The sequence below is a fragment of the Prunus dulcis genome, chromosome 6, assembly GCF_902201215.1.
Source record: "Prunus dulcis chromosome 6, ALMONDv2, whole genome shotgun sequence".
Taxonomy (NCBI): domain Eukaryota; kingdom Viridiplantae; phylum Streptophyta; class Magnoliopsida; order Rosales; family Rosaceae; genus Prunus; species Prunus dulcis.
The window spans coordinates 5,582,791-5,594,074 of NC_047655.1; the positions used below are offsets into that span (position 1 = coordinate 5,582,791).

General features: G+C 36.0%; 2 protein-coding genes across 2 annotated transcripts; both read left to right on the forward strand.

The window, feature by feature from the left end:
• Positions 1–2,751: 2,751 nt before the first annotated feature.
• On the forward strand, positions 2,752–4,115 carry LOC117631988. The gene has a single exon (XM_034365347.1). The coding sequence runs from the start codon at positions 3,102–3,104 to the stop codon at positions 3,681–3,683; it is 582 nt and encodes a 193-aa protein (XP_034221238.1). The 5' UTR covers positions 2,752–3,101; the 3' UTR covers positions 3,684–4,115.
• A 4,523-nt stretch (positions 4,116–8,638) lies between these two features.
• Positions 8,639–10,825, forward strand: LOC117631605 (uncharacterized protein At3g17950-like). Its single transcript, XM_034364854.1, has 3 exons — positions 8,639–9,092; positions 9,333–9,482; positions 10,225–10,825. The coding sequence occupies exons 1-3, from the start codon at positions 9,081–9,083 to the stop codon at positions 10,696–10,698; spliced, it is 636 nt and encodes a 211-aa protein (XP_034220745.1). The 5' UTR covers positions 8,639–9,080; the 3' UTR covers positions 10,699–10,825.
• The last annotated feature ends 459 nt before the right edge of the window (positions 10,826–11,284 follow it).

Genomic DNA, 11,284 nt, shown 5'->3' on the forward strand with positions numbered 1-11,284 from the left:
TCAAGAGATTTGTGGTCACTCATCGTTAAATGTAAATTCAACGGTTCACTCACTCTTGCAATTTTTTTAAGAAATTTTTTTGAACCGTTAGATTAACATCCAACGATAAGTGATCATAATTTCTTAGACCCCGAGACTGTTGTGCGTAACTAATTAAGAATGTAATTAATTGGATACATTAAGGGCAAACTATAGACCTCCAAAACATGAGCCACGAGCCATGTCCTCAAATTTGGACCCTGTTATATTACGATGTCCAAGATGCGGTGAAACCCAAGCAATCCAATTGGGTCCCCTACTTTGCAGACATTAATATCGTTAATTTGTCGTCTCAGGAGAAACGCACGCATGGGATATTTCTGCTCACTCTTAAGTGTTTTTTTCTTTTATTATTATTTTTATAAATAAATAAAAAAACAAAGTTGTTTATAAATTTAACCAGATCGATCTGAAATTGGATCTTCCAGGGGCCGGCATGGATCGGAAATTCCACAATGGAATGAAGAATCCAAGGCCATAATTCTCCATGCATGATGCCACTCCACAACATGGTCTGCAGTTGGTAAGGGGGACCCATCATGTGCAAGCAACCCCATATAATGCAGCCAAGGCAGCCTTCTCTCTCTCTCTCTCTCTCTCTCTCTCTCTCTCATGAAAAAATAGTCTTCTGCAATGTATGCAGTGGTCACCACTTGGCCCATGAATCTGAGGAAATTACAGGACGTGGGGGCTCACAGATTATGTTTTTGTCAATCATTTGGTTTTGGATTAGCGTCGAATTTTAGATTCACTAATTCCTTTCACTTGAAATTAGTAAATAAGATATCAAAGAGAAAGTTAAAAATCTAATTAACTTTGGTTTTATCAAAGAAGAATAACATCATTAGCTGGCTGAAAGAAATCACAATAAAATATATGATGACAAAAAACGAGTTGCCTTATTAAAACTTTGACCTTAAAAATTCACACAAGAAGAAAATCCAGTAAAAAAAATGTACCCTTCAGCCATCCAGCAAATCGAACTACGCCAATAGATGAGCCAGGCCGTATGATTCTTGATAATTTATTTTTATTTATTTATTTTTAATTATAAGAGATTCTAAGTTCAAATTCAGTTTCCCTCGTTGAATTAAAAAACAAAAACAAAATCATATTGAGAATACGAGAAATGCTTGTAACAGAAGTTTAAACAACTTTTCAAAAAATGGAGATGATGTTGGTTTTTTTGTTAAAGAGTAGATGATTTTGGTTTAAAAAGAACATAAAAGGACATCAAAAGCTGGATTTCTCTCACACTTCTTCTACCTACTACGTTCAACCAGTCCCCCACTACCCAGAGATATGTTCGCCACAATATATATTATATAACCCACCCTATATATATATATATATATATATATATATATATATGATATGCAGTACACATTGACATAACCTGAGGCTCAAGACACCTCCGATTCCCTTAAGGTAATCCATACGAAAAACATCGTCGCAAGCTTCGGTTGTCATAATCTTCGTCTCAGGATCCATAATTAAATCGCTAGAAAATAGAGAGGAATTCATGGAATCCTTTATATTGCCCAATTCAACACAACCTGTGGTTTGGACGGAACTATCTCTCACCCTTCGTTGTTTGATGAATTTATAACTGCTCAAATTAAACTTATTAAATTGGATAATATGGGAACATATTGTGTTTTACAAGTTCCACAGAGAATGGTGAGATTCATCAAAATGAATCAATTCAAATACAATCCAACCCAAACCATCATGAGTCTGCACATTAGTTTGGAATTTGGTACAAATTGTCACTTGTGAATCGGGAATGAGTTCTTTAAAAGAACAGTCACTAATAAAACTCGATGCAATCTATAACTTATATAAAAGTTTAATACACGACGGATGTGAAAGGACTGCCATATGTGAAAGGAAAGCAAACAACGCAGTTTCATAGCTAGTAAAGGCATGCCAGTAAAGGCATTTTTTCTTTTTTAATCACCATCAACTTAATTATACCAAAAACATAAATAAATGGCAAAATTCTACACCTAGAGATAATTCTTCATAGGTAAAAACCAAAAGAAAAATTAAATAAGTTTCAAATATAAATATATAAATGCCAGCAGGGAAAGCTCAAACTGGTTGTTATAAATGTACAACAACACAACGTGCATGGTGTGGAGCTCATTTCGCCATGCGTGGTGGTGGAGCAAATAAAACAATGAATAAATATGCATATGGCCTGAGTGTCAGCCCATTATATACACATTATATAATATATGATATATATATATAGAGACAGAGACATATTAATTTGTAGTTATTCTTGCGGCCGGACATTTAAATAAGAACCGGCTTCGTATGCGTCCATGGAGAAAAAAAAAAAAATTCTCGGGAAAGTTAGGTTAGAAAAAGAAAAACGCAAGAAGAAAAGTTCCTTTTTCTTTCGGAACAAACAATCACTATCCGACACAAATTCTTCCAAAATATCGCGAGAAGACGAGAGAGAGGACAAGAACAAATGGAAAACATGCACGTTAAGATGGGATCAGATCAGATGGTTTCGCTGTAGTAAACCACGTGAAGAGATGCATCAAAGTTCGTCCAAATCAGAAATAAAGAGATCCCTTTTTGCCTAAACCAGATTTTATTGTGGTTATTTTAACGGCTGACCTCTGTGCTTCCTTGAGGAAAAAAAAGTGACCCCACTCTCTCCCAGTTATAGTAGAGCAACATAAGAGAGAGAGAGAGAGAGAGAGAGAGAGAGAGAGAGAGAGAGAGAGAGATGATGTGTTGAGAGGTGTATATTTGCTGCATTGGATCCTTCGCCGAAGTAGTGTTTTGAAAGCTTCCCAAATTCTCTCTCTCTTTCTCTCTTTCTCTCTTTCTCTTTCCTTCTTTCTTTCTGTGTATGTTTTCTTGAGGGGGGCTAGAATCCAAAGAAGCTGATAGAAAAGGTGCATGGAGATTTGGAGATAATATTCCTGGTTCATCAATCCCATTTAAAAACCCGTGTTGCCTTGTATTTTTTCCCTTTGTTTTGTTGGTGGTTCTCTTTTTCCAAATCTCATTCATTCTGTCATTGAATTAAAACCCTTTTTATGTACACGTACACCTTCTCCAAGTCAATTCCATTAATCATGGATGGCGAGACAAATATTAGCCCTCCTCCAAATTCTCAAATGTTGGTTTCTCAGAAAAATCATGGCCCTCTGAGCTCCATGGACTTCAATTTCTTGGTGAGACCCACGTTGGATTTCCATCGCCGCGAGTGCCAAACGTCACGTTGCAAAAACAAAGAAGAAGATGGAGGCCAATTACAAAGCTCAGAAGAGAAGCAAGAAGACAACTTCGACATGTTCGTTTCGTCTTTGAAGGTCCAAATTCCATCGGCAGGAGAATTCTGCAGGCTCCTCCAGCAAGACGATAATGTTGATGGCGTTCTGGATGATGAAGGGTTGAAGACTCCTACATCTTTGGATCACAAAATCACAATGAACCTCCAGTGTCCACCTGCGCCAAGAAAACCCAAGTCACTTCCGCTAAAGAAGCGAAAAGGAGCAGGCCACCCCAGAATTTTACTGCATCTATCGAGCGAGATCGAATCGCTGTTTCCTCCGGTGGATGATCTTCTTGCAGATGTTCATGTCGGTGGTAAGATTAAGAAGAAACTTAGAGTGTAGGAGGCTAAAAAAGCAAGGCATATGGTGATCAGCTTGATCTCTGAATATGTGGAACCAAATTTACATTTTATACCAATTACTGGAATATTTGGTGATCAATGTTATAGCGGTGTACTCTTCTCCATGTTGATGTGTAGTGTTCAGGTTTCTCAGTTGATCTCATCAAATTCATCTTCTTAATTAATTTCCTTGTTTTTTCCTTTTTTTGGGACAATGGGAAATTGGCCCAGATCTGAATCAGATTATGTAACTTCTGTAATTTATCAAGGATGAATTTTGCATAGGGTTCCATTCCATTAATAATATATAGGCCCCCAAGTTTTTTACTTTGAATCCAGGTGTTATATAATTGTAGTACCTTGTAATGGAGGTGAAATAATGTGTCTTTACAGAAGGGAAGCACTGTTCACAAAACTGAAAGGAATTGATGATGATCTCTCTCTCTCTCTCTCTCTCTCTGTAGTTTCTATAGAATGGCGATTGGATGGCATTGACTTTCTTAATTTGTTTGGAAATGGAGTGGCCTGCATTGACTTGTCCAAGAGATGCAAACATCCTTAGCCTGCATTGTTTTTACCAGAGGTGAGCAAACCCATGTGGTATATTCCTCCATAGACGACATGACAGAAAATTATCAAATAACAGCTAGCAATAATAATCAAAGAGTGCTAGTACTTCTACTACTACATATATGATCTATCTCTCTCTCTCTCTCTGAATTCAAGGAGGCCTTGATTGGCCCCTACCTTCTCTTAATGTTGGGTCTCTTTTGCAGCTCCCACCACAAGTACATCAGCCTTTTACTTGACAACCAATTGAATATGTCCAAAAATTATTGCACCATGCAACCAGAATGCATTCTCCAACTATCACTTCCATCCAACTAATTCTTCCATTTCCCTCCCAAAACCCCAAATGGATAATGGGTTGAATGGTAGGTAGCAAGATAAGCTCTGTTTGTAGTGTGTGTGTTTGCGTTTTCAAATTTTTATTATTTCAATCAATATGTATAGACCACGAGGAATTTTGGTTTGATGCATATATACTTTCTTTTTTCATTTTTCTGTTGGTTTTGGAATATTTTAGATATAAGTTCAAAGTAGAAGGTTTATTGAAACTTGAAACCAACTCTAAAATAATCCAACTCTCGCTTGTTGATGAATTTGAGAGATCTACTCAATCCTTGATTCTTCTTAAAAGATGGAAATTCTGCTACTAGTTGAACTAATTTATATATGTTGAGGGTTTGATCCACAATTTCTAACAAGTTGACCTTTAATTACATATTGGACAGAATTGTCGTATTTGAGCTAGAGACGGGTTGGAGATCTTTCTCCCAAAATTTGTGTCTGGTTACAAGGATTAAAAAATGATTAGTCTAATTAATTCATGTTTGCATAAAGAACACAAAGAAGCAATGCGGTCCAACTTGGTGGATTTGGAAGATCAACCTACCCAAGGACATGTTTTACATCCATGACCATAATTAAGCTTGTCCATCGGTGTAGGTTTTTTCTGATAATCATTCCAAGCTCTCACACTTACAATTCTAATAAGAGATAATTTTAATTATTGTTTTCGCTCCTATTTTGGATGATGATAGATTAGGCCGGACGTATTTTTTATTAAATCTTTTTTTTGGTTTTTTTGTTTCGTCCGCCTTGTAACCCAAAAAAAATGAAAAATATGAAAGCAAAATTGTGGCAAACATATTGATGTTTATGTGTACTGACTTCCTGCAGAGAGGTACCCTACTGACACCTCTCTCTCTTTCCCTGTTTTGTTTTTTTTCTTTTTGAAATTGAAATTAAGAAGAAATATGCCTGATGAAATATGAAAAATATCAATTCGTGCAGGTGTTAAGGAAGTCAGTGCAGTACGTATATAATTGGAATTTGGATGTTATACCTGTTTTTTTGGGAGTCGGAATTATATGGGAACTTTCCTTGTATGCAAGTAACTCGTATATATTTACACACACACACACATCAAAAAAATATTACTTTGTGTCTTCCTGTATAGGGCCAAACCAATTGACTATGAAACTGAGGTGTCTGAATTTCAGTAGGTTAGGATTTGGTGGTACCGTTGCTGCATGCAGGTACAAAAAGCCAGCCATATCCATCTACTACATCAGCTTAGCTACATGTCAAATTGAATGGTCATGGGCCGACTGGTTTCCTGCAGCAACTTGCAGTGCCCTCTTGCAATATATAAAGCCACAAACGTGATAAATGCAGTTTTGCTAGCTAGCTAATGAGATAAGAAAAATTAACTTGCATTCATCCCGTCTTTCTCTATCACCTTTAATATGTGAGGAGAGAGATAAGGAGAGAACGGTAGGTTTAATCCGGGTGTATGCAAGTTTCCATATTTCGTCGCTCTCTATCATTTTTTTGTACGTCACTTATCACGTAATGAGATAGATAAGTAAAGACTTGTAGGTATCTAATGTATGCAAGTATTTTTTCTTAACTAGGATAAGGTGGTCTATAATTGCAGTGAGTGATGTAACACAATGATTGAAGAACCCCTCCTATACCCAAAACAAAACACGAAAAAGAAAAGAAGTTATTACTTAAAAAGGAATAATTTAAAGAAAATATTAAGACAAGATTGTCAACTCGAGCTCTATCAATTTTGTGGTTTTGCATGCTCATAGACATCTGATCACTTCATTTCGAACGTGCATCTTGCGAAGGCTTCGAACATGTATTTTGAGACATTAATATATTTTCTTTTCTATATTTGCTTACAATGAGAATATTTGAGCTTAGGATCTGCCCCTTTTCCATTCTATCAAATGTCATTTGAGTTAGAGCATCCTTTTTCGTACGGATGGAGCTAGGCTATGTTTGTTTTGGGTGTTTTCATTATACGCTCGGACTTCGGGGAGGTTATGATCGCTTCAAGCCTATATGTGACTATACTCATTTTTCAACATTAAAAACGGATACCATTATAGTAAATAAGAAACAGGTCAAACGAGATGAATATTCAAAATTGTGAAAGAAAATTATTATAACTCAAAATAAATAATGTCAAACATGCACTAAAAGATGTTTGATATAAATAAGTCTCAATTTAATTGTAATTGGGTGCATATTTTGTGAATAAAGAAAATAATTTTAAAGTTCATGGAGAATGGTCAAACTATTTAGTCCAATATCCAGAAGATAAGAGCATTTTTCTTGAAATGTGCTCTTCCCCTTGGTTTTAGGAGTCGTTAATACAGTTGAAGATCCACCATCCAACTTCAAAATGAAGTGCCAAAAGTTTTCAAGTAAGCCCAGACTAGTTGTCGTTAAATGGGCTAAACTTCTGCAGCCACAAGGAAGCAACTTGTCTTATACAAAAACAACCCCAAAAAACTGGGCTTTGGTTGAATAAGATCTCTGGTTTGGGGTTTTAAGGGTCAAAGCAAACATGCACCTGCTCTTTTTAAAAGCCCTGTCTCGTCAATCATACTTTACGGGAAAATTATGGAGCGATTTGCGATTATGGGTCCTTGTGATGGGAAGATGCTACAATTAGGGGATGTGGGTGGTTGAGGTGGTTGAGTGAAGGGTTCAATCCGTAAACTATATTCTGATTTGCATTTTAGTCAATGAAATCAATTATGTAGTCCTCTTAAACTCTATTATGAGTGGCATTTTAGTCATTTTCCGTCATTTGTGTCGATTTGAGCATCTATTTGAGGGGTAAAACGGTCGACGTTGGTCTCTTTTATTCCTTCATCGGTCTAACTAGTTTTCCTCCAAATGCACAGCTTACCTTTAAAGATCGTTATCATTTATACTCAAAATTTAAAGACCAAAATGCAAATCGAGCTCTATTTCAAAAAACATTTGATATAATTGATGTTAGAGGTTGATAAATGCTCTTGCTGTGAACAGCTGGATCATGGAGTAGAATACCAACACCTGGTAAACGTTTTTACCCCCACAAAAGGAGGAGATATGGAAAAAGCAACAGGTCATATTGTGTGGGCCCAGTTAGTAAAAGTTTGGGCTTGGCCCCACGACAAAAGGGACTTGTGGGCCAAAAGAAGAGAAACACTCAATGGCAGTATGTGACCGTTGATCCAGCAAAATAAAAGTCTCTCTTTTACAAATTAATATGCACCAATTGATCTCGTCCAAAATTTATTTTTTTTTAAAAAGCACCAATTGATCTCTACGATCTTGAATAATCATATGTCAGTATATTTAACGATTAAATTATAGACCATATGTCTCACATAATCTTTCAAAGATGCAAATAATACAATCAATAATGCAGTCAATGCGATACAAACGATTTTATTTTCTTCAAACCATTTTTAACCATCATAATTTATTATATTTGAAGATAACATAGCGTCACGTATTGGCGACTATATCATTATTTCTTTAATACAAGTGATATTGGAGAAAATAGAATCAAACTTGAGACCTCACATAAATAAGTAAATGCTCTTAACCACTTGAACTACAAACTCTTATATGTATTAACGTTATTATAAGTCTACATGAATGATAACACATGTACTTAGCATAACGCTCTCTATTTCAAATTTGAAGTGTATGTATTAATAATTGGATAACAAAGAATTTATGGGGCTTTGTGAGAGGCCGAATTAATGAAGAACACTGCAATGAAGAGTTTGTTAATGTTCTTTTGTTATAAGAACACTGTTTCACTTCTTACATGTAGGGTTTCATTCCTACTCCTTGGCAACTATGAAAGTATACATAAACAATTGATTAAAAATACAACAACAAAGAATATATATACACTAGTCAAATTGTAGTTCATTTGTAAAGCGAAATGACTCCTTACATATAAGGAGTCAAGTATTTTCCGTATTCCAATAGCAATACAGAAAGGGAAAATGTAACTGTTTATTGTATTAATCTATTTGTAGGGAAGGATGATGGGGTATATACTTATATCATTTTATAGAGCAGCTTCTGAACCTTTCTTGGATTTATGCTTTTGTTTAGTCTTGATTTTCATTTTCTTAGTACAAAATGATTCTGTTTTCTCTTTCTAGTCAACACTCAACAAACCCAAGAAAAGCAGAGAAACAGTGCTAACAAATGATTACCCCTCTTACTTTGGATCTCCTCCTTCTTGCTATTTACTCTCTCTCTCTCTCTCTCTCTCTCTCTGTCTCTCTCTCCTTCTAATGTACAGGTGATGTTCTTAATCTCCTGTGCATAGAGATGACCTCTATATAGAGTTACCCAATTACTTTCACCTCAGTCATCTCTGAGTCACTGCAACTCCTTTGTGCTTATCTACGATGCCAATTAAGGAAATGACAGTTTCATTTACCTGAGGTGACCTCATTGAACTTCACCAAAGCCAAATCAGTCACAGGAGCAGCACAAGTGCTTTTGGCCCCTGTCAAGCATGGCTCAACAGGTACTGCTTTGTCTTCTATCGCATTCTCCTTGGATTTTGTCCCTCTGGGTTCAACACTAGCTCTGATTCATTTGTTTTTCTTACTAAATTTCTATGGCCGGTGGATATGTTTATTATTTGCTATATTGTTTCTAGCTTTGTGGGTCTATTCTTATCACATTGCTCAGTCATGTTGATTTTGTCATTTTTTGTTGGAGGCTTATGCATAATTGATGATTTTCCTGACTGATATGATCGTAGGAGGAAGGCTGGCCTCTGGGTTTGCAGCCAATGCATGTGAGAGTTGGGTTGGCTCAAAACAATGAGTTTTCCGGTTCAGTGTCATTCAACACTTTACTCACTGGTTCTCCAACTTCCTCTACAGATTCCTCTTCAGATCTAGACACAGAGGTTAGTATAAATTACAGATATTTAAGGTATAAGTTTTCTCATATATACTAGTCTTGTCTTTGATGGTTCATTTGGGATTTTGTAGTGAGACAGGTCATACATATAGGCACAGGATTAATTAGTTTGTGTGTATCTGTATATTATATGTATATTTGATCTGAAAATGATTGGTATATACTATTTGCAGTACCTTCTATTTTGTTTCTTTCAGCTTGTTTTCTTCATGGACAAAATATGCTTGAATGAAAGCTGTTTTTTTTAAAAATCATTTCTTTTGGCAGATTTTGAAAAAGAAAAGAATTGATAATTGATTTTGAAATTGAAATAGAACTGAAAATGCCATTTAATTTGTCTGTTTGTTGTAATAGTAACCCCTCCTAATGACTTGAAATTTAGGCTGTTCCTACACTTTCAGTAAGGACTGTAAGTTAAAATTGAGCCCTGAACAGTAACTATTAGCATCAGTCAGAATTGGCTCTGAATGAATGGTCTTATTGATGACATAGTGGCAAGACTATTGCAATTTGTATGGTAGTGTTATGAAATAAAAATAGTACATATGTACAGTTGTTCACTATATACTAAAAAAAATGCCCTCAAATGGTCTGCTCAGCTGCAAACTTAACAATTCTAAGTTTTTGATGTCAGTTTAATCTTGAGAATTCGTGTTAATTTCTTGAACAAATTGGTGAAAGAGAGTGTGCTGATATGTTTACATGTTAATTTCTTTGGTGGGTTGCAGTCCACAGGGTCTTTTTTCCATGACAGGAGCATTACACTTGGGAGCCTTATTGGAATCAATAACATTCTAGAGCTATCAAGAAGATCACTGAGGGGAAGAAAAACTGATCAGGTCTGTAAAGACAGGAAGAGCAACAACTCCACCAAGTTCAGATTGTGTTTTTTCTCTCTATGTTCCAGGGACAGTACAGATGGTGAGAATGTGAACAAAAACAACCATCCTCCATCTCTTGGTCACTTCCTTGCAGTGGAGAGAAGAGCAGCCAATGAAAATTATAGAGAAAACCCACCAATTTATGGACCAGATGATGAGGTTGCTTTAGCTGATCATCAGCCTGCTACACAACCCAACTCACTGTTTGTTGATGGTCAAGTTGCTCCTCCTCAATCTAGTCCATGGCTTGGTTCAGACCATGTTGACCAGAGAAAACCAGTTCTGTTTTCATGTATGTGTGGTGGGCAACTCTCCCAGTGACCAAAGAATATATTCATGTTTCTCTCGGTTTTTTTTTTTGGGGGGTCTTAATCAGAATTTCATGTTATTGGAAGACATAAAGAGGTCAATTGACAATTCCAGTGCAGCCATTGCAGTTTAAGCAAAATGTATCACATTAAGCAAATTTTCATACCAGTAGCTAGCATTTGGTTAATAAATCTCCTTCTGTGATATGTGTGTTAGTATAAAGATGCAAACGTTCATGATTCCAAAAGGATGGTGACAAAGATCCACGCCTGCTGGGGCCAAACTCTGCTGGTATCCTAGGTACCATACCCTACCTATTGACTATATGGCTCGAGATTAGGGGAACAAGAAACTTTTTGTGTATACTATTCAATCTTTCCCAAATTTACCACCAATAGGATCTCTCCTTCCACACTTGTAGAGAGCATCTTCAATACTTTTATGCTAGCGCAAATGGCTCAAAATTATCATAGGGTTGAAAAAGGGAGCTAAATTATTGGTACTTCAAAGAGGTTATCATGTCTTTCTCTTGTAAAATTATAAATAAATAAATAAGTATATATATATAAAACAGTTTTTAAATAAAAAATTACTCGTT

Excerpts from the sequence above, each read along its gene's own strand:
- LOC117631605 (XM_034364854.1), top strand. Across the intron at positions 9,483-10,224 it reads CTTCAGATCTAGACACAGAG|TCCACAGGGTCTTTTTTCCA; the intron begins GTTAGTATAAAT and ends GGTGGGTTGCAG.
- LOC117631988 (XM_034365347.1), top strand. The coding sequence starts at position 3,102 with ATGTACACGTACACCTTCTCCAAGTCAATTCCATTAATCATGGATGGC.